At 37.6% G+C, this 27036-nt stretch overlaps 1 protein-coding gene across 3 annotated transcripts in view; it reads right to left on the bottom strand.

Moving 5' to 3' along the window:
• Positions 1-27036, bottom strand: part of ATP2B1 (ATPase plasma membrane Ca2+ transporting 1) — a 131772-nt gene that overhangs the window by 37505 nt on the left and 67231 nt on the right. For all 3 annotated transcript variants that reach the window (XM_060306435.1, XM_030856411.2, XM_060306436.2), the window contains exons 3-9: positions 24099-24296; positions 10384-10638; positions 10170-10295; positions 6480-6620; positions 3925-3963; positions 3009-3170; positions 1290-1504 (exon numbers count right to left, since the gene is read on the bottom strand). In XM_060306435.1, coding sequence (XP_060162418.1) covers positions 1290-1504; positions 3009-3170; positions 3925-3963; positions 6480-6620; positions 10170-10295; positions 10384-10638; positions 24099-24296 — 1136 coding nt within the window. The remainder of the gene's footprint in view (positions 1-1289; positions 1505-3008; positions 3171-3924; positions 3964-6479; positions 6621-10169; positions 10296-10383; positions 10639-24098; positions 24297-27036) is intronic.

The raw sequence follows: 27036 nt of genomic DNA, 5'->3' as shown, positions 1-27036 counted from the left end.
TTCAAAGTGAACTAACGACTGTATTGATAAAATGACTGATTTTACCCATGTGTCTAAAATTTATATTTACCCCAATTATTTCTAATTATTTTAAAACATCAAATAGATGATTACACTGTATTTCATTACTACTTTGACACATTTACCATTTTACTTTTGAAATAAAAGATGTGAAATGCCTGAAAATAAACTCGAACAGTAAGCGAAAAATATTCTTATCATGACACATCTGTTGAAAATTCTTGGGAACACTGAATATAAGAGTGCTGGAGCAGAAACTATGACCAATTACTTTGTGTTGCTCTCTGTCAGCAATACTACTTAAGGAGAAATATTAATTAATATTAGAAAATTGATAAGAGCAGCATTCTTTCATCAGGTACAATTCTACATGTGAAGCCACCTTTTCCATATAAGATATAAAATTGATTAAAAAGTAGATTAATAATCTTCAAACAGAATATTCCTTTAGGTAACCAGCAGCTAGCAGAGCCACTGAAGCTCATTTTTTCGGCATTCTACCAAGAACAAGGAGGAGTTAGCTACTGTAAATGGAGTGGTCAGAGAAGGTGACATGTGAAGAGACCTGAGTGAAGTTAGACAGCTGATGATTCAAAGGAAGGAACACATGGGTCCTGAAGTGAGAACAGGGTTGGGGTATTTGAGAAACAGCAGGAAGGCTGGTGAGGCTGGACCAGAGGGGGAGAGAGAGGTGGGAGATGAACACTAGAGGAAAGCAAAGGCCAGATGGAGCAGGGCCCTGCAGGCCATAGCAAGAAGCCTTGGATTTCATTCTGACAAGAAGCCACTGGAGGGTTTTACAAAAGGAAACAAGATGATCTGAATTATTTTTTAGAAACATGAGTCTACCATGTGAAGGCAGGACCGTGGGGTCAGGAGGGTCCAAGTGTAGAAACAAGGAGGCCTTAGACGGTTGGATTCCAGTAAACGTCTCTGTTCTTGTACCACAGGCAAATGACAAACATGCTTACTTCAATGTTATAGATTGGAAACAGGAGGGGACAGGACAACATAACTATCATATGAGGAAATTTAAGCTAGAACCTTCCCCAGCAGAGTTATGCTTAGCTTTGTGTCAAGTCTGCCATCCCAGGAATGTATAGGTCTCGATGCAGAGATCTTCAACTGGGGGGGAGGAGAAGGGAATCAATGACAGCGCTAAAGAAAACAGTGTAAATTTATGGAAATCCCCTAGTTCCAGAGCCCAAGAGAAAAGAGCAACCAGTTGTACATTTTCTACACCAGCTGAGACTTTCTTTTCTACTTACCTTGACTGAATAAGCCAGTGAGATAGTGACTGCGAGTGGAAGACCTTCTGGCACGGCTACCACTAAAACCGTAACTCCAATAATGAAGAACTTCACAAAATACTGTATGTAAATCGGTGTGCACTCAGCAAGCCACGGTCTCTTCTGAACCCAGAATGTATCAATTACAAAATATAATACGAGAATGATAACTGTGATGGCAGACATCAACAAACCTACATAAAAAGAAGGAAAATGTAATTATTAAATATTCTAGACACAATTCATTGTCAGTTACATATTAGCCACTGGAAGAATTACAACTACTTTGGTGATATTTATTTTAATTTCGCTGAGAAACTGTTACATCCTTTTTTGTGCTTAACTCATCACTTGACATTATCAGATTTAATTTCTGCTTCCAAGTACAGTCCCGAAACCCAGGAGAAGTGGGAAAAAAGTGTTTATGATTCTTTTCTAGACTTAATTGTATCTTCAGTCTTCTACTAAAGCCGAGACAAAATAATAAGCAACGACAAGGAAATACCAAAAGCTTAGTAATAAGCTGGTGCTCTACACATTGGCAAGCTGCTTTCATGACAAAAGAGAAGTTGATAAGAACCTGACCAATGGGGAGACCTGGAATTAAATACCGAACCCCATGTTCTTTACGAAAAAAACACAAATTACCAAAATTACTTAATTTTTTTCATCCTTACTGCTTTATTAACTTAGCAAACCAACAGTTAATCATATATTACAAATCATTTACACCTTTCTGTTTTGTGGGATATTTAGCCCCTTATAAATGAGTATTACAAAATAAGGCATGTCCACCTATCTGGGTCTAAAAATCCAATTCAATGTCTACTAAAATACCATCACCATCTTAAATCCACCCTTTTCCCCAACACTGTATGAGTCAGTATTACCATTTGGCTACATACTATCAAAAGCAAATATTTGCTATTAGATAATAAGCTTTTTGAGGACGGAAGCAAAAATTAACTTTTTCCAGCACAGTCCTAGGAAGTAACAGAATGATGCAATGTAAGTGACTTTAATAGTGTAGTCTGATTTAGCCCACACGTGTTCTTTCATAAAGATACTATTGAAGGGCATGCTATGTTTTTAGCTAAAGCTCTGTTTTATTTCCTCTGAAGAGGAGTTCTGTTAACAGGCGTTTTCTAGTGATGGTTGTAATTTATAACTTCAGCTTCACCAGGGTGATCCATTCTAACTCTAACTAATCCATTCAATTTAAGTTAACTATAACTTTTAGAAAAACACACACCTAATTTTTTTTTTCATTGTCAGAACAAAGATAAGAAAATGTGTGGTGACATTTCTTTTTATTAAAATATAGCTGGGTAACCGTTACGGAGTAACCTCTCTGCTAAGCCCTCTATTGCCCCCAGAAATTCAGAGAGGAGCGTGCGGGCTTGTGAATTGGGCAGCCTTAGGTGCTAATCCTAACCTGGCCACTTATTTATTAGTTAGTTGACAGAGGACACTCCCTCTACATAAAATGAGGATAACAGTTCCCAAGCTGCAAAATATTATGAGGATCCACAGTAACTCAAAGGCCTAGTACATTGTAGATAAAACTGAAAATATTTTTATCTCCTCTTCCACTCACAAAGCAATGATTTCCAGTCTTAAGTGTGTCAAAGATGATTTTTAAATAGAAAGGCAGCATATTTTAAAACAAAACATCTTATTTTCTCGTATATATCATACCTGCTTTGCCAATCTGAACAGCCAGCTTTGTTAGTTTCCCTTGTAAAACAGATTTTTCCTTTTTTGGCAAATTTGCTTTCTTTTTGTCTTTTTCATCACCATCTCCACCTTCTTCACTCTTCAAAGGCTGCATTTCCATGGCTGCACCATCCTGGGCTTTTGCTACATTGAAGAGCAAATATAACTTCACTACGTTTTAAAGGCACACGTAACTGTTAACATTTTCAAGCAATTTTTGGGAAAAAAAATCAATTTCTTATAGAAACACAAAAATTTAAACATTTAGCTTCCTGTGTATGTCTGTGCCTACCCAGAGAAAATAAGACAATTCGTGACACTAGGTTTTGAAACTCTGTACCAGATTCGAGAATGTTGAGCTAGGAAATAGGGATGAGGCATAAGAAGAAATACAGGGTCCTAAAAGAGCTAAATACCAAATCATTTTTCTTCCTGTGTGTTGTGTTAGATAATGAGACTCATTCCAAACACCATAAATCCCTCCCTCATAAGTTATGACCATAATGTAGAACATTATGTAGGACCACACATATAGAGAAATGCACATATGCTTACAGACTATTAAATAGCTGCAAAAAAATTTACATTTTATATTTTGTTTCTTTTGCATTTTTGCTAGCAATCATATTGTAACCAATGATAAATACTGAAATGCTTAAGTTTAAAGTTACCTACATCTGGACCTTTCTAAGCTTACTAACACAGGTCATAATTAAAGTCTTATTAACATTGTAAAGGCAGCATGAGTCAGGCACTGACAAAAGAGACATTCACCCAAGTAATACAGATTGTTAATCTTCCGTATACATCCTACTTTTGGATGAATACAGTACACAAGAGATGTATTTGTGGATACAATGAGAACAAGCTAAGTGTACTTTTATCCTCCTGAATTTACCTTTGTTGCGATTCTCAATAGCTCCGTCTTGTTTCTTATCTGTAGGAACAAAATGGGAATTAAAGCTTTCCAAAAGAAATGAATACAGCCATGTTAAATTATGCAAAGGTAGCTCACATTTCTATAACAGAACTGTTACACAATGGTGTGTGTGTGTGTGTGTGTGTGTACAGATTAGAAAGCATTTGGCCCATAATGACCTTCTGGCTCTATCACTCCCTAGGTCTTAACCATGGGGGGACACTCTAAAATAATTTGGGGCATCTATACTTAGTTGATTTCTCCATAAGACTTTACTCTTTTTTATGCTGCAATACACCCACATATGGTACAAGAGGTTTTCAAACTAAATACAGATATAAGCCTAAGAATGTGGAAAAGGGAAGGGGTAGAGGGAGGAAGGAATGTCATAGGAAGACAACAGGCACACAGGAGAACTCTGATGGGAATGAGAACCAAACTGGTATGTATAAAAGACAGGGGAGACAAGCAAGTAAAACTAGAATATGAAGGTACAAAATAAGACAGTAAAACTACTAGTTAAGGTAATCCCCCAATTCACTTAGATTTGGAGGAAAACAGAAAGATGAGAATGTCTAATGTAAAAAGTAATCAAGGAGGGAATGGGTCTATTGTTTGGAGTAGGGAGTATAATATTAAAAATGACGAAGAGGAAAGAGAACCACTCAGCCTATTCTTCTTTCAACTTCTCTATCAAGGAGACCTACCTTCAAACTGGAAAACGTGGAACAAATATGGTCAAAGAGGAACAGATGCTCAAGACAGGTGAGGAGACAGAATACCTAGGTACTCTGAATGAGCTCAATTTTGGAAAGAGACCAAACATTCACATTCCAGATTATGAAGGCAACTGAGACAGATTACCCTGGATTATATTAATATATAATATCAATTTATTCAGGGGAATGCTAAAAGAGATGGAAGTCCACAAATGGAAAAACGGTGTCTCCATTACACACACACACACACACACACACACACACACACACACACACTCACTCACTCACTCTCACTCTCTCTCTCTCTCTCTCTCTCTCTCTCACCAAGACTCAAAAACAGCAGTCAGTTAGATGTTAATTCCTGGGAATACTCTTGACTGGATTAATAAAAATAGGTATATAAGATCTTAGGAAAAAAAGGTGCTTGCTGGAAAAGAAACTGTAGGGTCAACAGGAACAAGGTCATGATGTGAACTTCCCTTTCTTTTTTTAATAGGGTCTGTTGACTTTAGTCTCCTGTAAATTAGGATGCAACACAATATATGGTGAAGAGCACACACTTTTGAGTCAGACAAGTGGGTCTGATCTGCCACTAATTAGATCTTCGACTTGGAGCAAGTTATGCAACCTCCATAAGCCTCAGTTTACTTGTCAGCAAAAAGATAGTCTTTTCTGTATGGTTGTAAGGATTATTGAGATAATGCATATAAAGCGGTCCAGAAATGGTATCAGCACTACGCACTGGACACTTAGGGCAGCACGTGGAGGGCTGCTGCGAGGAGTGGGACAGGAAAAACCTACAGCGTGGGGCCTGCCTCCCTTGCCGGCAGCCAGAACCCTTCGAACATAGTTCTCTTTGAAATCAAGATTTCACAGCTCAAGACAAAACCCAAAAACCGAACCAAAACACCTAAATATTAAAAACACTGCTGTAGATATAGCAAGCCAAGATTTTAGTAAGGCATTTATTTTATAAGATCTCAAAATACTTACATGTGTGAGAGAAATATGGACTTACTAGCCCAAGTAAAATTAAATGAATCTAAGCGGTTAAACCACAGTAAAGTGCTATTGCCCTAAAGGGAAAAACTCTGGAGTAAAGGGTGAGGAGGGCTTTTTTAAAAAGGGGACATACTCCGCAACTAAGTGATCCTGAGCTATTTCCCCATGTATAACAGCTTCTTATAAGATCCTTGTGGATAAACTATGGTTATCAAGTTTGCTGATAACAGATCCCCCTTGGAGGGACAGCAGATACAATGGATCAGGACTAAAATTTTAAAACCTTGATATCGAATGATGGGCTGAATATAACAACGCAAACACATGAGGTGTCAAAGTGAAGCATTGATCTTATGTCTAAAAACCAAGTACATAAGTACAGACTGGGAAATGTTGAGTAGTAGAAAACTTGAAAAAGATGAAAAGCTCAATGAGGCCAAAAAGTGATATGGTTGACAAGGAAAGCTCCTACTGAAGTAGCAAAAAAATAAGCAAAGGAAGTGGGAGTTTAATTCATTTTGCTGGTCAAATGACAGGGAGATTTTAAAGTATTCAAGGAGATGCTGAATACATCTGGCTATGGTAAAGCAGGATTGATATCTTCTTTCATAAAGCCCTCCTCGGACTACTAAGTCTTAAAAAAAAAATTCCCCCTCCATCAACTCTACCTCTTGAAAGTACTATGTTGGGTAACTAATTTTGTAGAACTCTTCATTTCAAAATCTGATGAAACAGGTATTTTTTGGATGAGTTCTTACAATCTAGCTGCCGTATTTCCAAATACCAATTCTTATAGCATATTGCTATCCTTACTTTTCTTTTCCTTTTTCTTCTCATCTTTCTTCTCTTCCTCTTCACCTCCAGCTCCAAGTAAGGTAAAGATAATTCCAGTTTGAGAATTTATACCCACAGCAGTAACTACCATTCTTCCAGAGCCTTCCATTACATGAGTACCTACAACAACAGAAAATGTGTTTTTAAAATTCAACAACACATTAAAATAAAACCGAGATTCTTGTGCTTAAGGTTTTAAGTCTGTAATAAGTCATCTGAGTTCAAAGCTCACTCTACCAGTCATTTATCATGTGATACTGGGCAAACTGTAACATCTCAATTACTAGTCCATAAACGTGGATAACAGTACCTACACTCTGTAAAAATGAGACGCAAATTAAGTCTGTAAGTGTAAAGTGTTTGGCACATTGCCTGGAATTTTAGGGGTTCAATGAATGTTCAATATTTAAATTATAACTGTATTATTATTATTAGGGACAATTCACTTATAAAGAAATGTGCTTACAACAAAAAGGATCACACAGCAACAACTGACATATTCCTAAGCCAACCCCACCACCTTTCCCTAACCCAGGCTTTCATGCCAGCCCACCTGGATCACTGCAACAGCAGCCTAGCTAGTTTCTGTCTTTCCAGTTCATCCTGAAATAGGTTCACCCTTCCTAAGATGTGATTTTATCATAAGCCTCTCATGACTCCAAAACTTCTGACCCTCACTGACTACTGGATAAAGTTCAAAGTCTTCACATGGAGACCAAACAACACTCCCAACTTTTTCATCCATTAGCCTCACATAAAACTCCATTACAAAAAGCTGGGGAGCAGAGATAGGAACACTGACTGAATTCTGACTGTCCCTCACAACAGTCTTGCAAGCAGCAGGCATTATTATTCTTATTTCCTAGAAACTTGCCCAATGTTACACAACTATTAAGTGACAAGGCAGATTCAATCCAGCTCTGTCAGAGCACAGAGGGCATATTCTTCTTATGATATAATGTCACTAAGGTTGCTCACAACTCTCCAACCTGTACGACCACACCTCTACATCTTTCCCTCACTCATTAGAAGGCTTCCCACCTCTCTAATATTTTTGTGAATTTTAAGTAACTTTCAAAACTTAACTCTTTTTAATATACTCAATAAAGTCTTCTTTATAGTTATCACTTATTTATTTGATCTCCTAGTTTACAACCACCTGGAGGGCAGGGTCTGTAGCACATACTATACCATCCTGTGTACCAAAACAATGTTCAATGGTAATTTGCAAAATGAGATCGTAAAGCATATGTACTTACTCCAGTACTTAAAAATTTATATTTGGCTGTTAATTACTAAGTAATTTATCCAATATGAATTTTTTTGGCCTTTGATTTTCCTGCTTTAAAAAATCTATATTCTGACTATTTCACTAATTATTAGCTTCTTTGCCAGTAAAAATGCAAGGGAAACAAGAAATTAAATTAAGGACAGTGAAACAATATTTACTGAGCAAGGACTAAATGTAAAAGACAGTTTGTTTCTTTTAACAATTCTAGCTTTCAGCAAATTTCAGTTTTTTATGTTCTGTTCTTCTCGACCACAGGTAATCAAATGTTGGCAGGTAATATGCTCAGGCAAAGTAAACAGTTTTTGTTCTGGTCATATCCCTACTGCTAACTGAATAACTGCTTTTAAACATCTAAATTTAAAAAGCCAAGAACAGCAGTGAGAGATGGCATCATGAGAATAAATTTAAAAATAAATGCATCTCATGTTTTCAGTACATTTTTGGAAGAGGGAAATAAATGCAGAAAAACTTTCCCACCCATACTGTGATAAGGAACTCCAGAAAGTTATTTCAGTCTTTTCTTAAACATGGAAAATTTATAGAGTCCTCTTGGTATACTTGGTGTGTCGGGAACCTGAGTCTACAAAAACTTACCAGCCATCTCTGTTAAAACAGAAAAGGACCAAGGTTCCGTTAAAGGATGTCATTCTGAAGAGCTAAGCACTGTGTGAATAAGCTAGATGTACATCAAAGCCCATGAAGTATACATGGCAAAAAGGCAAGAGGAGACTACCTCAGTTCACCAAATACTGTGGCCTGGTCAGTCTGTGGCAGTTAGGTATGACCAGCTAGCTTCCCTCTCCTTTGGGAAAAATCACAGATTTTACTTGGCTAACATTAACCACAGTTTCTTAGAAGTATGGCAAGGAATAAGTAAAATAAGTATACATTAAACTTAACTACATTATATATCCAAGATATTTCTATTTGGAATGAATTTCAAGCAGAGCAATATAAAGAAAAATTCAAATAGAGTAGGAATGTTCTTAGTAGTGCAGGATACTGAAGGTATACAAATCCCAAGATTTTTTCAAAGAAACAAAAGTCTATATTAAAATGAAACTTTCCCCCTATTTATAATGCTGTTTATAAATGTATATACATGAAGTTACTCTGACTTTTAGTGGTGGGACGTTTTACAATAAGCCTTTTGGCACATATTTACAAATCTTAAAAAGGTAATAGTTAAGCTTAAGTATGTGCCCCGAAGTTGTGATTCTAACTTAACTGACCCTTGTCACACGTTTGACTTTGGTTTCAGTAAAACCATGTCCAACCAATTAGAATATAAAGTTCACAGAGAAGTGAAAAAGTATAGCTGCCAAGTTATTAAATATTTAAATAAGCAGAATCTCCTTCCAATGTAGGAAATGTTAGCATTCCATTAACATCTGAAAATAATAATTAAAGACAAATAGGCAACATTTTCTTACTCCAAATGCTAGTATAACTCAATCTAAAAATCTATTCAAACCAAATGTCTTACAAGCAATTTTGTAAATTCTATAAAGAACACTAGAAAATTAAGAGTAGGAAACTGAAAATCAAAAGCTAAGGAACTGGTATAATTTTGGAGACAAGTTGTGGTACTCTGGTTTCCTTTCATGTAGCATCTTAGAAGGCAGCTTGTAATTTTTTTCATTATCCCTTCCATTTCATTTCCAATTAACCTTAGGTCTAGCTATCAACAGTTAAGCTGTTGTAAAAGCCTCCTAGGTAGACACCCACCTCCCCTTTTCAGACAGCACCCTCACTACACAAAGCCTTAGATTTTCAGAACATGTCTTAACCGTGTGCAAATTCAGTTCTGCCTAGTAGACGTGGTACTACTCCTGGACCTATTTATTATTAATCATATTACCTTAGATAAATAGTTAATGTCTCAGACTCATTCCTCAGTAGTTAAATAAGAAAGCAAGATTAGGTTAACTTTAAGGATTTTATGAGTTGTTTTTTTTTTTTTAAATCCTGTCCTTTGTAGACCATCATAGAGAATTCATTAATTTGCTTTAAACACACAATCATTCTTTAATTTTATATTACAATAGCCCTTAAGAATAAATGTAAAACAGATCAATTTAACAGAGATCATTAGGCTTATACTTTAGTTTTATCATTATACTAACATTAACACCGACTCTCAAATCTCTTCATTTTTTTGGACTGGGGTTCCTCATTTGTAAAATACAGTTCTGGATTTAAAGATCTCTAACGTCTCTGCTGACTTACAAAAGAAAGTCTCTAAAGTTTATAAGGGTAGAAGCTAACATAAAATACAGAATCCTCTTCACATTTACTGGCTCTTTGGGGAACTGTCTGCTGACAGTGGTATATAGTTGCGGAGGAGGAAAAAGTTCAGTTATAAAAGAAATTTGTACCTGATAAAAGTAAGGGATCCTTATCTAAAGACTTCTTAACATGATCAGATTCACCAGTCAATGAGCTTTCATCAATTTTAAGATCATTGCCTTGAATAAGTATGCCATCAGCGGGAAGAAGATCACCTAAAACAAAATAAAGGTATGCTAAACTGTGAACAAGATTACAATAACATCACATCATGTGTAAGATGCACTGCCCTTTTTTACTTACCATATTTCACTTGAGCAATATCTCCAACTGTAATGTCAGCTACAGGTATCTGAATGACCTGACCACCCCTGATGACTGTGAACTTCTGTTCTTGTTCAATTCGACTCTGCAAACCTCTGAACTGTTTTTCCTTACTCCAGTCATTGAAAGCTGTTACTAATACTACACACACTACTGACAAGAGGATTGCAGCTCCTTCAATCCAACCAGTTTCACCTTCACCTTCTTCCTCTCCAACAGAAACGTCTCCACAAACTATTTGGAAAGAAAGAAAATGCTGATCAAAAAAGATTCTGAATTGATGGCAACAGATATGTAATTATAATGTTTCTAGGTCCCGTTAACTTTGCTTACAGCTCTAAACACTTTATTGATTCAAAGCATTCCATAATGATGATGCTGCTTACTCTGTTAATTTCAAGTTCCCTGCCTCTGAGGATTCTCATCTTTAGGGTAGGGAGGCAGTCTAGGGTACCTGTTAAGAGTGAGGACACTGGGGAAGATTAAATCTCGACCCTAAGGCAAGTTCCTTATTTTTGAGACTCAGTTTCTCCATCTGTCAAATTAGGAGACCACCACTTACTGCAGGGTTGTTGAGAGAATTAAATGCGAAGACACTTGTAAAGAAGGCAGAGCAGAGGCTGAGACATCCTTCACACTCAACCAATAGTTAATGCTATTACTACATACAGTAGGCAAGTCATACACGGAAAGTTAAGTATTATGTGTTTACCCATGAACCATGCTTATTTACCATATCAGTTTCACTGGAGTATGATAAAAGCTTGACTTTCATAACATAAAAATTTAAGCAAAGTGCTACTCATTCATTCAACTATTTGAGCACCTACTTTAGGCGCCAACTCTGTTTTCAAAGCTAAGGATGTAACAGTGAATAAGACGTATAAGCTCCTTCTCCTCAGGGAACCTATACTCAGATTGGTAGGTGTGAATGAGATATGAAAAAATCAGATAATAAAACCCAAGTAATTAATTTCAGATATCATAAGTGCCATGAAGAAAATAAAATATGGTGATGTGCTAGCAAATGAAAAAAGAGGGCTAACTGTGGTTGGGTGAACAGAGAAGACCCCTCTGAGGTGTCCATGACATTTGAGCTAGGAGCCAAATGATATGAGTGAATTAGCCATATAGATTTAAGGGAAGAGGATTCCGGAGAGAGATTAAAGTCAGCACAGAGGCTCTATGGCAGAAAAGACTTTAGAAAAAGACAGAGGTGGGGACAAAAGAAACCTCAAAACTGTAGGGCCAGTAATGGTGAAGAATGAACAAGGACGGTACTTTTTGAACCTTGGGCTGTAATCTATTTGTGAGTCTAAAATCAATTCAGATCTTCAAGATGGTGGAGGAATAGGACATGGAGATCACCTTCCTCGACACAAATACATCAGAAATACATCTACACGTGGAACAACTCCTACAGAACACCTACTGAACGCTGGCATAAGACCTCAGACTTCCCAAAACGCAAGAAGCTCCCCACGTACCGGGGTAGGGCAAAAGAAAAAACAGAGACAAAAGACTAGGGGCGGGATCTGCACCAGTGGGAGGGAGCTGTGAAGGAGGAAAGGTTTCCACACACTAGGAAGCCCCTTCGCGGGCGGAGACGGCGGGTGGCGGAGGGAGAAAGCTTGGAGCCACGCAGGAGAGCACAGCAACAGGGGTGCGGGGGTCAAAGCGGAGAGATTCCCGCACAGAGGATCGGTGCCGACCAGCACTCACCAGCCCGAGAGGCTTGTCTGCTCACCCGCCGGGGCGGGTGGGGACTGGGAGCTGAGGCTCGGGCTTCTTCAGAGGTCAGATCCCAGGGAGAGGACTGGGGTTGGCTGCGTGAACACAGCCTGAAGGGGCTAATGCGCCACAGCTAGCCGGGAGGGAGTCCGGGAAAAAGCCTGGACCTGCCCAAGAGGCGAGAGACCATTGTTTCCGGGTGCGCGAGGAGAGGAGATTCAGAGCACCGCCTAAACGAGCTCCAGAGACAGGCGTGAGCTGCGGCTATCAGCATGGACCCCAAGAGACGGGCATGAGACGCTAAGGCTGCTGCTGCCGCCACCAAGAAGCCTGTGTGCAAGCACAGGTCACTATCCACACCTCCCCTGCCGGGAGCCTGTGCAGCCCACCACTGCTAGGGTCCGGGATCCAGGGACAACTTCTCCGGGAGAACACACGCGTGCCTCAGGCTGTTGCAACGTCATGCTGGCCTCTGCTGCAGAAGGCTCACCCAGCATTCCGTACCCATCCCACCTCACAGCCTGAGTGAGCCAGAACCCCTAATCAGCTGCTACTTTAAACCTGTCCTGTCTGGGCGGGGAACAGACGCCCTCGGGCGACCTACACGCAGAGGCAGGGCCAAATCCAAAGCTGAACCCCAGGAGCTGTGCGAACAAAGAGAAAGGGAAATCGCTCCCAGCAGCCTCAGGAGCAGTGGATTAAATCTCCACAATTAACATGACATACCCTGCATCTGTGGAATACCTGAAGAGACAACGAATCATCCCAGAATTGAGGAGGTGGACTTTGTATGATTTTGTCTGTATAGCTTTGATTTAACCATTTGTCCTAGGGTTCTGTCTGTCCTTTTTTTTTTTTTTTTTTTTTTAAGGATAGTTTTTAGTGCTTGTTATCATCAGTGGATTTGTTTTTTTGGTTTGGTAGCTCTCTTCTTTCTTTATTACTTTTTAATTCTTTTTGTACTTTTAATAATTTTTTTATTTTAATAACTTTTATTTTTTCTCTTTCTTTCTTTCTCCCTTTTCTTCTGAGCAATGTGGCTGACAGGGTCTTGGTGCTCCGGCCGGGTGTCAGGCCTGAGACTCTGTGGTGGGAGAGCCAAGTTCAGGACACTGGTGCACCAGAGACCTCCCGGCTCCGCCTAATGTCAAATGGCAAGAGCTCTCCCAGAGATCTCGATCTCAACTCTAAGATCCAGCTCCACTCAACAACCAGCAAGCTACAGTGCTGGCCACCCTATGCCAAACAACTACAACTAGCAAGACAGGAACAAAACCCCAGCCATTAGCAGAGAGGCTGCCTAAAATCATAATAAGGCCAGAGACACCCCAAAACACACCACCGGATGCAGTCCTGCCCACCAGAAAGACAAGATCCAGCCTCATCCACCAAAACACAGGCAATAGTCCCTTCCACCAGAAAGCCTACACAACCCACTGAACCAACCTTAGCCACTGGGGGCAGACACCAAAAACAACGGGAACTATGAACCTGCTGCAGCCTGTGAAAAGGAGACCCCAAACACAGTAAGCTAAGCAAAATGAGAAGACAGAGAAACACACAGCAGATGAGGGAGCAAGGTAAAAATCCAACATACCAAACAAATGAAGAGGAAATAAGCAGTCTACCTGAAAAGGAGTTCAGAGTAATGATAGTAAAAATGATCCAAAATCTTGGAAATAGAATGGAGAAAATAAAAGAAACGTTTAACAAGGACATAGAAGAATGAAAGAGCAAACAATGATGAACAACACAATAAATGAAATTAAAAATTCTCTAGAAGAAATCAATAGCAGAATAACTGATGCAGAAGAACGGATAAGTGACCTGGAAGATAAAATAGTGGAAATAACTACCACAGAGCAGAATATAAAAGAATGAAAAGAATTGAGGACAGTCTCAGAGACCTCTGGGACAACACTGAACGCACCAACATTCGAATTATAGGGATACCAGAAGAAAAAAAGAAAGGGAATGAGAAAATACATGAAGAGATTATAGTTGGAAACTTCCCTAATGTGGGAAAGGAAATAGTCAATCAAGCCCAGGAAGCACCGAGAGTCCCATACAGGATAAATACAAGAAGAAACATGCCAAGACACATATTAATCAAACTATCAAAAATTAAATACAAAGAAAACATATTAAAAGCAGCAAGGGAAAAACAAAAATTAACATACAAAGGAATCCCCATAAGGTTAACAGCTGATCTTTCAGCAGAAATGCTGCAAGCCAAAAAGGAGTGGCAGGACATATTTAAAGGGATGAAAGGGGAAATCCTACAACCAGGATTACTCTACCAAGCAAGGATCGCATTCAGATTGGATGGAGAAATTAAAACCTTTACAGACAAGCAAAAGGTGAGAGAATTCAGCACCACCAAACCAGCTTTACAACAAATGCTAAAGGAACTTCTCTAGGCAGGAAACACAAGAGAAGGAAAAGACTTACAATGATAAGCCGAAAACAATTAAGAAAATGGTAGTAGGAACATACATATCGATAACTACCTTAAACGTAAATGGATTAAATGCTCCCACCAAAAGACACAGACTGGCTGATTAGATACAAAAACAAGACCCATGTATATGCTGTCTACAAGAGACCCACTTCAGACCTAGGGACACATACAGACTGAAAGTGAGGGGATGGAAAAAGATATTCCATGCAAATGGAAACCATAAGAAAACTGGAGTAGTAATTCTCATATCAGACAAAATAGACTTTAAAATAAAGACTATTACAACAGACAAAGAAGGACACTACATAATGATCAAAGGATCAATCAAAGAGAATGATATAACAATTGTAAATATGTATGCACCAAACATAGGAGCATCTCAGTACATAAGGCAAATGCTAACAGCCATAAAAGGGGAAACTGACAGTAACACAATCGTAGTAGAGGACTTCAACACCCCACTTCCACCAATTGACAGAACATCCAAAATGAACTAAAAAAGGAAACACAAGCTTTAAATGATACATTAAGCAAGACAGACTTAATTGATATTTATAGGACATTCCATCCAAAAACAACAGAATACACTTTCTTCTCAAGTGCTCATGGGACATTCTCCAGGATAGATCATATGTTGGGTCACAAATCAAGCCTTGGTAAATTTAAGAAAATAGAAATCGTATCAAGTATCTTTTCCAACCACAACGCTATGAGACTAGATATCAATTACAGGAAAAAAGTCTGTAAAATAACGAACACATGGAGGCTAAACAATACACTACTAAATAACCAATAGATCACTGAAGAAATCAAAAAGAAAATCAAAAAATACCTAGAAACAAATGACAATGAAAACACAACGACTCAAAACCTATGGGATGCAACAAAAGCAGTTCAAAGAGGTAAGTTTATAGCAACAGAATCCTACCTCAAGAAACATGAAACATCTCAAATAAACAACATAACCTTACACCTAAAGCAATTAGAGAAAAGAACAAAACCCCCCAAAGTTATCAGAAATCATAAAGAACATAAAGATCAGATCATAAAGATCAGATCGAAATAAATGAAAAAGAAATGAAGGAAACAATAGCAAAGATCAATAAAACTAAAGCCTGGTTCTTTGAGAAGATAAACATAATTGATAAACCATTAGCCGGACTTATCAAGGAAAAAACGGAGAAGACTCAAATCAATAGAATTAGAAATGAAAAAGGAGAAGTAACAACTGACACTGCAGAAATACAAAGGATCATGGGAGATTATTACAAGCAACTATATGCCAATAAAATGGACAAGCTGGAAGAAATGGACAAATTCTTAGAAAAGCACAACCTTCCGAGACAAACAGGAAGAAACAGAAAATATAAACAGACCAATCACAAGCACTGAAATTGACACTGTGGTTAAAAATCTTCCAATAAACAAAAGCCCAGGACCAGATGGCTTCACAGGCAAATTCTATCAAACATTTAGAGAAGAGCTAACACCTATATTTCTCAAACTCTTCCAAAACACAGCAGAGGGAGGAACACTCCCAATCTCATTCTACAAGGCCATCATCACCCTGATACCAAAACCAGACAAATATGTCACAAAGAAAAAAAAGTACAGGCCAGTATCATTGATGAACATAGATGCAAAAATCCTCAACAAAATACTAGCAAACAGAATCCAACAGCACATTAAAAGGATCATACACCATGATCAAGTGGGGTTTATCCCAGGAATGCAAGGATTCTTCAATATACGCAAATCAGTCAATGTGATAAACCATAATAACAAATTAAAGGAGAAAAACCATATGATCATCTCAATAGATGCAGAGAAAGCTTTCGACAAAATTCAACACCGATTTATGATAAAAACCCTCCAGAAAGTAGGAACAGAGGGAACTTACCGCATCATAATAAAGGCCGTATATGACAAACCCACAGCCAACATTGTTCTCAATGGTGAAAAACTGAAACCATTTCCTCTAAGATCAGGAACAAGACAAGGTTGTCCACTCTCACCACTTATTCAACATAGTTTTGGAAGTTCTAGCCACAGCAATCAAAGAAGAAAAAGAAATAAAAGGAATCCAAATCGGAAAAGAAGTTAAGCTGCCACTGTTTGCAGATGACATGATACTATACACAGAGAATCCTAAAGATGCTACCAGAAAACTACTAGAGCTAATCAATGAATTTGGTAGAGTAGCAGGATACAAAATTAATGCACAGAAATCTATTGCATTCCTATTCACTAATGATGAAAAATCTGAAAGAGAAATTAAGGAAACACTCCCATTTACCATCGCAACAAAAAGAATAAATACCTAGGAATAAACTTACCTTAGGAGACAAAAGACCTGTATGCAGAAAACTATAAGATACTGATGAAAGCAATTAAAGATGATACAAACAGATGGAGAGATATACCATGTTCTTGGATTGGAAGAATCAACATTGTGAAAATCATTCTACTACCCAATGCAATCTACAGATTCAATGCAATCCCTATCAAATTACCAATGGCATTTTTGACAGAACTAGAAGAAAAAATTTCACAACTTGTATGGAAACAAAAAAGACCCCGAATAGCCAAAGCAATCTTGAGAAAGAAAAACGGAGCTGGAGGAATCAGGCTCCTTGACTTCAGACTATACTACAAAGCTACAGTAATCAAGACAGGATGGTACTGGCACAAAGACAGAAATATAGATCAATGGAACAGGACAGAAAGCCCAGTGATAAACCCACGCACATATGGTCACCTTATCTTTGATAAAGGAGGCAAGAATATACAATGGAGAAAAGGCAGCCTCTTCAATAAGTGGTGCTGGGAAAACTGGACAGCTACATGTAAAAGAATGAAATTAGAACATTCCCTAACACCATACTCAAAAATAAACTCAAAATGGACTAAAGACCTAAACGTAAGGCCAGACACTATGAAACTCTCAGAGGAAAACATAGGCAGAACACTCTATGACATAAATCACAGCAAGATCCTTTTTGACCCACCTCCTAGAGAAATGGAAATAAAAACAAAAATAAAGAAATGGGATCTAATGAAACTTAAAAGCTTTTGCACAGCAAAGGAAACAATAAACAAGACAAAAAGACAACCCTCAGAATGGGAGAAAATATTTGCAAATAAAGCAACTGACAAAGGATTAATCTCCAAAGTTTATAAGCATCTCATGCAGCTCAATATCAAAAACACAAACAACCCAATCCAAAAATGGGCAGAAGACCTAAAGAGACATTTTCCAAAGAAGATACACAGATTGCCAACAAACACATGAAAGGATGCTCAACATCAGTAATCATTACAGAAATGCAAATAAAAACTACAGTGAGGTATCACCTCACACCAGTCAGAATGGCCATCATCAAAAAATCTACGAACAATAAATGCTGGAGAGGGTGTGGAGAAAGGGGAACCCTCTTACACTGCTGGTGGGAATGTAAACTGATACAGCCACTATGGAGAACAGTAAGGAGGTTCCTTAAAAAACTAAAAATAGAACTACCATACTACCCAGCAATCCCACTACTGGGCATGTACCCTGAGAAAACCATAATTCCAAAGAGTCATGTACCACAATGTTTACTGCAGCTTTATTTACAATAGCCAGGAAATGGAAGCAACCTGTGTCCATTGACAGATGAATGGATAAAGAAGCTGTGGCACATATGAAGTATTACTGTCAGAAAAAGAAATAAAATTGAGTTATTTGTAGTGAGGTGGATGGAACTAGAGTCTGTCATACAGAGTAAAGTAAACCAGAAAGAGAAAAACAAATACCGTATGCTAAGACATATATATGGAATCTAAAAAAATGGTTCTGATGAACCTAGGTGCAGGACAGGAATAAAGACGCAGACGTAGAGAATGGACTTGAGGACACGGGGAGGGGAAAGGGTAATCTGGGACGAAGTGAGAGAGTGGCATGGACATCTATACACTACCAAATGTAAAATAGATAGCTAGTGGGAAGCAGCCGCATAGCACAGGGAGGTCAGCTCGGTGTTTCGTGACCACTTAGGGGGGTGGGAGGGAGATGCAAGAGGGAGGAGATATGGGGATAAAGTATATGTATAGCTTATTCAATTCGTTATAAAGCAGAAACTAACACACCACTGTAAAGCAATTATACTCCAATAAAGTTGTTTTTAAAATAAAGAAAATAAAATCAATTCAGTGGCTCATGACCAGAGTTTTGAAAAATGAAAGAGAACAAAATAGAAAGGATATACATGTAGTAAAGGTGAACTGTTTTTTGAAAGCTTACTTTGGTTATTTTTAAATTCACATGAAGGAGTATGTTCTTTGTTCCTATGTAAAGTTCTTTCTTACTGAGTGTTGAGCTAAAATCTCTGAAAGTCAATGGTTCTCTTAGGAAATGCAGAACAGGAAATGGATTATTCACAAGAAAATAATGAGTAAACCAATGACACTAGAAATGATTAAAGCATATTCCAGAAGAGTGAGCATGAACTGAAGAGAGGACTTGAGGTGCAAGGGTTCTGAATAAAGATGAATCAAGGAGAGGTATGTGCGACAGATAAAGGGAGAGAAGACAGAAGCTGGAGAAAAATCAATTTGCGTGAAATGGAACAATCACCATCCCCACCAAATGGGCATGATGTGAACAATCACAAAAAATATCCGTGTGAAGATCAGCAGGATTCAGCCACCAGTGGGTATAAAGCATGTTCTCCAAAGGAGATGGCTAGATGATCTACTGAGAGTGCTGGCCCCGCCATCCAAATATTAAAACTTCTATTTTATTTATTTTCAAGCTGAAGAAATAACTATGTATCACTGCATACAATAACCAATTAAGTGAATCTACGGTTTACATTATTTTAAATAGTAGAAGCTGTAAAGACAGCTTCCCCTTACCTTTTCCCCTGCCCAGAATATCAGAGATTTGCTCTCTGAATTACATAAAGCAAGTCTGAACTCAAGAACAGATGAAGGTTGAAATACTATATTGACCACTTTCACCAACCTTGAGGCAGTGCTAAAATATTATCTTCCAAATAAAGCTCTACAGTGGTCTTACTGGTTAAAAACATAAAAATGCAATACTTGGGACTTCCCTGGTGGTTCAGTGGTTAAGACTCTGCACTTTCACTGTAGCGGGTGTGGGTCTGATCCCTGGTCAGGGAACTAAGATCCCGCATGCTTGCACCGTATGGCCAAAAAATAAAATAAAATACAATTAAAAATATATTAAATTAAAATCAAGTGATGGCAGGGGATTCCCTTACTGCAGATTGAAAAAAAAAAAGCAGTACTTTTTAATAGTGAATGACAGACTCATATCAGAAGATGAAATTTACCAGTCGTATTTCAAGAAAAACTTTTACATAACTGGTGGATGGAAGTGAAAATAAGTATCATGATTTAGTGAGTACACTAAAATCTTCCACTTGGATTTACCTAATGTTGAGTTTTTTCCAGCTATGACAGATATTAAAACCAAGTTCTGAAAGAAAACAAACTTAGACCCAAATCAGGCTAAATCAAGATTATAAACTATAATAATGTATATTTAATCATGCTATTAATAATGATGCTTTTATTTCATTTTATTTATTTATTTATTTTTGGCTGTGTTGGGTCTTCGTTTCTGTGCAAGGGCTTTCTCTAGTTGCGGCAAGCGGGGGCCACTCTTCATCGCGGTGCGCGGCCTCTCTTGTTGCGGGGGCACGGGCTCCAGACGCGCAGGCTCAGTAGTCGTGGCTCACGGGCTTAGTTCTCCGCAGCATGTGGGATGTTCCCAGACCAGGGCTCGAACCCGTGTCCCCTGCATTAGCAGGCAGATTCTCAACCACTGCGCCACCAGGGAAGCCCAATAATGATGTTTTAAGGCTACTAAAAATCAAAAATTTAAACGTTCACCTTTTTAATCTTTAATTTCTATTTATGTATATGTTTTAAAATGCTCACAGTATAAATAACTTTAAATACATATAATTCATAAATGCATCATTTGGAGACATATGCTCATATCTTTTCTTTATAGAAAAAAAGTTTAAAGACAATGCAACAGAGGTTAAGGGAAAGGAATTGTGAGACAATTATTTAATTTTCAGCTTTAAATCTCACATGCATATGTATTTATAACTACTGAATATTTCAAAAGAGTGTGAAACAAGTTAGTGACATATTTCATTTCATATATAGTTCTACTTTATATTACACAGATAAACTTAGAATGATCTTGAAATAGACAGTATTAAAGTATTTCTAGAAACTGAATCTTTTTCCTACTGATGACCATTACAAATTTTTAAGAAAGCTGCAGGGAAGAAAAAAAGTAATCTCAAAATCAAAGTTAGGAAAGGACTGTTGTTTACCAGTTATACATGGGAGAAAAAAAAAGTATTTTAATAATGTTTTCAGTAAAGTCCAAGTGTAAATACAACAATAAAAATCGATTTTTACTAAAGGCGCTCCCTTGTAAATATATTCACCTGAGAGGTACACACCATCTGAATTCAGCCTATGCTCTCTACACCACAGGGCAAATATGCCATTCTAAAATCCCCTACGTGATTCTTGGGTGGTATATCAAGTGTACATATATTAACAGCATAAAAAAGCGGTTCTCAAAGTGTTGTTTAAGAACTCCAGGGGGATCCTCGAGGTCAAAACTGTTTTTAGAATAACACTAAGATGCTATTTTGCCTCATATTTCATGAATGTATAGTGAAACTTTCCAAAGACTACATTACATGTGCTAAATACAACAAAATGAATGCAGAAGCAGATGAGAATCCAGTTATCTTCAATTAACCCAGACCTCAATGAGATACAATGACGTTACAAACACCACTACTATTCATTATTTCATTTCAAACTTCATTAATAATTACAGTAATTATAATTATATATTATAATATTTATTATTTTTAAATGCACTGATAAATATTTTTAAATTTCTCAGTTTTAATTTAGAATACAGTAAATACCTACAGACATAACTCACATAATCAAAACCTCTTTGGAGTTCTCAATACTTAGAGAGTGTAAAAGGGTTCTGAGACCAAAGAGTTTGAGAACCACTAGTTGTATACAGTGACTATAGATTTATGTGGGTTATAGTGCTTATTTTCACACTAAATAGTACTAGTAAGAAATTTTGATAATTTGGATTTCTATGACTATAGATTTACAATTAATGGATTTCCTTTTAAGCAAGTATCCACTTCTTAGTGTTAAATGTAACATGATGAAAAGATACATGAAATATACTAATAAGTGGTTTTTTAAAAAGTGCAAACACTAAACTTTTACCATGGAGCAAAAATACCTTTATATGGTTTATTAACACCTTCTGGTAGATTTTCAGTCTCTTTAAAGGGCCTTAAGATAACAACAACTCTAGATTATCTTCTCAGTTGGATCTAATACCAGTTATCTCCTTAAGCAAATATAAAAAAGGGCCTGTCACTGTATCCTACAAATGAAGCAGTCTGAATTCCAAGATTTGCCCAGATCCCATTAGTTAAAAAAAACCTACTCTCACTGAAAATATTTTTCTTCAGTTTTCTTATAGTTTTGGGAAAAAATGTTAAAAATAAGAAGTTTTTAATCATCTGCTAACGCACTCAAGTCTAGAGCACCAATTCCCAGTATTCTATGACAGTTGGATAAACCAAGCAGTAAAGAATTTAACTTCATGTTGCTAAACATGGTATCACCTCCCTTTCCAGATGAAAAGACACACACACTTACACATCCTCACACCTACCCACTTGTGCACACATACATATACAGGAGCACCACAGACACATACACAAAAACATTTAAGAAATCTCAGAGGATATATATCAAAATGATAATCTCTAAAATGTGGGATTTTCAGTAAATATGATTTCCTTTGAATTGTCATTTCCCCCCCCCAATTTTTCAACAGCAAAACACGTACCGCTTATTTAATAAATAAAAGTTTAAAAAATAATTTGGCTCAATACTGATAAGAATATTGCCTAAATCCTTTCTTATATACATCAGTGATTCTCAACTGCAGGCAATTTTGCCCCCCCCCCACCACCATAGGATACCTGGCTACCACTGGAGATACTCTTGGTTGCCAAGGTGACAATGAATGTTCCGGTGAAAAATGTCAACAGTGCCCTCTGAGAATCCTGATCTCCACAGACTTCAGCCTCAGATCCGCTCGCTTATGCTGTGACCCACTACCTCCTCCCGCCCACCCCCGCCAAAAGTTCCCTCTCACATAAGTTCTAGGCATACCTTTGAAAGAATTACTTTAAATGATTACCTAAGCCAACTTTTAGAGTTAGCAAATATTTATTAAACTCTTAATAACTTGAAAGGCAGAAGAATGAAGCTTTCACAAACAAAAATATTTTGGTGAATCACTCTTCTGATATATAAAATACTAATGGTTCACTCTATAGCTTCTTAAATATAGTGACCAAAACCCAAGCTAGATCTCCAGGCAGTTATAGAATGTAATGTTGGAAATATCCATTTTAAATAATTTGTTTTAAGGGAAAAGAAGAAGAAATTTAAAAGAGAAATGAAGGAGTACTTCCCTGGTGGCACAGTGGTTAAGAATCTGCCTGCCAATGCAGGGGACATGGGTTCAATCCCTGGTCCAGGAAGATCCCATATGCCACGGAGCAACTAAGCTGGTGCGCCACAACTACTGAGCCTGAGCTCTAGAGCCCACATGCCACAACTACTGAAGTCTGCGCACCCTAGAGCCCATGCTCCACAACAAGAGAGGCCACGGCAATGAGAAGCCTGCACACCACAACAAAGAGTAGCCCCTGCTCGATGCAACTAGAGAAAGCCTGCACACAGCAACGAAGACCCAATGCAGCAAAAGAAAAAAAAATAAAGGAAAAAAGAGAGAAATGAAGGACATAGAAAGATGAGAGAAACACAAAATCATGTGCAGTTAAAGCAGAGTTACCATTCTATATTTTTCCACTGGTCAGAATACTTTGTAGCATAAACATTTCTAAGATGGCAAGGAAATTATCCAAATCATGTATATAACAAAATATACATAACATTTTAAGAACCTGAAAAGTAATGGATTAGGGAAAAGAATAAATTTTTGCTTTCATAATGATTTTCCAAAAGATTAAAAAAAAAAACCAAATTAAAAACTAATTACTTCACAATAGTGTTCTAAAGAACTTAAAAATCATGACGACACATAACACATCATATATATGGCTTAGTGCTTTGCCAGACACAGCGTATGCATACTTGGGTAGGTTACTTAACCTCTGTGTCTCACTTGTAAAATGGAGGTGACACTGTCTATCTTATAAGGTTACTGGGAAAATTACCTGAGGTAATATATTTAAAGAACTATTAAAAGCACTATTAGAATGATATCCAGTACTAAGCAGTTAATAAAAGCTGCCCTGCTATTGTTATTATGTATTAAGTAAGCAAGTGCACTGAACTTAGCATCACACATAAGAGTCTTCCCTCCCCCACCCAATTTACTTACGTGCATTATCCCCTTCTGGAGGTTGATAAAAAGAAAGGCCCAATGATACTATGGCTGCAATTTCTAATATAATTAAAGTGACATCTTGTAATGCTTCCCATACTAATTGAAGAAAGGTTTTTGGCTTTTTAGGAGGTATAAAATTCTTTCCAAATACAGCTTCTCTTCTCTCTATATCTGCAGGGTTTCCACTTAAACCTAATAAAAAGAAATAAATTTAAGTGAACAGTTTTACTACTTACAAATGAAAATATTTTATTCAAAACACATACGTTCTCTACACTTTAGATTCGTTACATTTAGACACAATTCCTAAGACCCTATCAAAATGGTTTATTCTCATGAGTTAGACTAAGTGTACATAATTTAAATCACCAAAAAACATGTGCAATGCTTTAAGAGAACATTTTAAGTAGATGACGTAAGGTTGAACTAAGAATTTCCACTTTTCCAAACTGCTGGGTTTTGATCATACTGTCTTACACCACCTTACAGACTGCTAGAGACCAGAAATGATATATGAGTTGGATGGTTTTATATTGGAATTAAACATTTCCCTGACCTTTACTTATGATATTTTTCCTCCAAAAGTGGGGAAGTATATAAAGATATTTATTTGATTTACTTATTGCATCTTGGTTAACTTAATAAGTGAAAGTCTTTTATTTTCATTCTTATTTGCTGAAGAACAATGAAAAGTTCATCCACTATAAGCTCTAAAACTTCTATTCTAAAAGGTCCGTTATAGGGAATTCCCTGGCGGTCCAGTGGTTAGGACTTTCACTGCTAGGGCCCAGGTTCAATCTCTGGTTGGGGAACTAAGATCCTGTAAGGCGTGGCATGGTCCAAAAAATCAAAAACAAAAACAAACAAACAAACAAAACCAGGTCTATTATACTTCAATTGATAAAAGATTTGCAAGTCACAAAAAAACAGGAGACTTAGGATGACCTTTCCTTCAAGTTTACTTTTTAGGATTTATTTCCAGTTAAAGAAACAGGTAGTGCTATTGACTGACCATCACTGTAAAGGAAAAGGTACCTTGTAGGACATACTATTTATTGCCTGGAGCATGGAATTAGAAAGCCGTGAAGCAAAAGGTTAAGAGAGAGCTGGATGATCATATTTGCCTTTCCTTCACCCTACCAAGCAAGTCCTTCTCTAATTTAATCCTGCTGATCCTGTCGAGCCTAGATATATCCCAACTAGCTAATGCAAAGTATGTACATATTTACATTACTGTGGGAGTATGAAAACAGAGGCAGCAGTGACAAATGACATTTTCCCTTAGTTTAAGAACACTGAAGAAGGGACTTCCCTGGTGGCGCAGTGCTTAAGAATCCGCCTGCCAATGCAGGGGACACACATTCGAGCCGTGGTCTGGGAAGATCCCACATGCCACGGAGCAACTAAGCCTGTGTGCCACAACTACTGAGCCTGCACTCTAGAGCCCACGAGCCACAACTACTGAGCCCGCGTGACACAGCTACTGAGCCCACGTGCCACAACTACTGAAGCCTGCGTGCCTAGAGCCCTGCTCTGCAGCAAGAGCAGCCATCGCAGTGAGAAGCCTGCGCACCGCAACAAAGAGCAGCCCCCACTTGCCACAACTAGAGAAAAGCCCGCGTGGAGCAGCAAAGACCCAACGCAGCCAAAAATAAATAAATAAATATTTTTAAAAAAGGAAAAGAACACTGAAGAAGAGGACAGAGATACCAGGATGACATGACTTTTAATTTATCATTATAAATTTAAATTTATAATCAATTTAACCTCAACTCTATTTTCTGGCAAGAATTCATTCTAAGAGAACAGCACAGGAAAAAGACAGGAAAACAGCAGATCACTATAAGGCTCTCGGCTTTAAGTGTTTTAGCTATTACTCTGGATGCAGAGGCGGGCAAAGAGTAGGAGAGTGAAAACAAAGGAAGTTCATTATTAGAACAAACAATGAGAGATGAATATACAGATCTTAAAGTAATTATTTACTTTGGTTTTTTATTTATTAATTACTTATTTACTTGTTAAAGACACCAAAAAGCTTCCAGAGAATGTTTTCACAAGCAACTGTAGCACAGTCAGGTCCACACTAGGCAGTTCAAAAAGCATCTTAGATTTCTGATGACAAAAGTCATCAATTGAAAGCTTCCACAGAGCTCTAGGCTTTGAGTCAGAGTCAATGGATAGAAAGGCAGTGAAGGACTGCACTGACTGTGACTAGCAGGAAACACAATATGAGAGAGGAGACTTGCAAATTATAACTTAGAATCCACACAGTTTCTTCAGGCAAGAGCAATGCCCTCATCAATCCTAGCTGCAAACAGTTAACAACAGTCTGTGGTTTAATCGGGGGATAAGGGAATCGATGTAGTGAGGTTTTCCACGAAACAGAATGTATTTGTTTTAAAGAACTATACTTTGAGATGTTCTGAAATTATGTGCTTACTGCTTTTCAAATAAAATACCCTTTCTTTTATTAAAGGATGATATTAGACAGTGGGTAGGTTTGTTCTGTCTTACATTTTAATGCCCTTACAGCAAAAAAAAAAGATTGTTATCCCTGTGTCAGTCTCCAATTCTTTCTAAGAAATATGTTTGAAGATACTGGTTCCATCAGTTTAACTCACCCTTAATAGAGTCTACCATTAACTACATATAACAAACACCTCAGTTTTAAATATCACCACTGCAACTATAAAAATAGTTGACTAAAGCTTAACTTTTATACTGGTTATAACAGGGGCCAATATTTTGTTAATGCTGAAAAGAACAGCCGTGAAGCTAAAGATCGCTTAAAAACGTATCTTGGAGGGAATAAGGAAAGAAAAGCAGCTGATGCAAAGGTTATCGTAATTCTTCCTATGCTACCACCACATATACAAGCACACACCTAGGTCACTGCACCACTGAAGCTGTCTGGTTTAGGAATTAGAAAACC

The sequence above is a fragment of the Globicephala melas genome, chromosome 10 (genome assembly GCF_963455315.2).
Source record: "Globicephala melas chromosome 10, mGloMel1.2, whole genome shotgun sequence".
Lineage (NCBI taxonomy): Eukaryota > Metazoa > Chordata > Mammalia > Artiodactyla > Delphinidae > Globicephala > Globicephala melas.
Note: the sequence above shows the minus strand (reverse complement) of the source record. Positions and strands in the feature narration are given on the sequence as shown.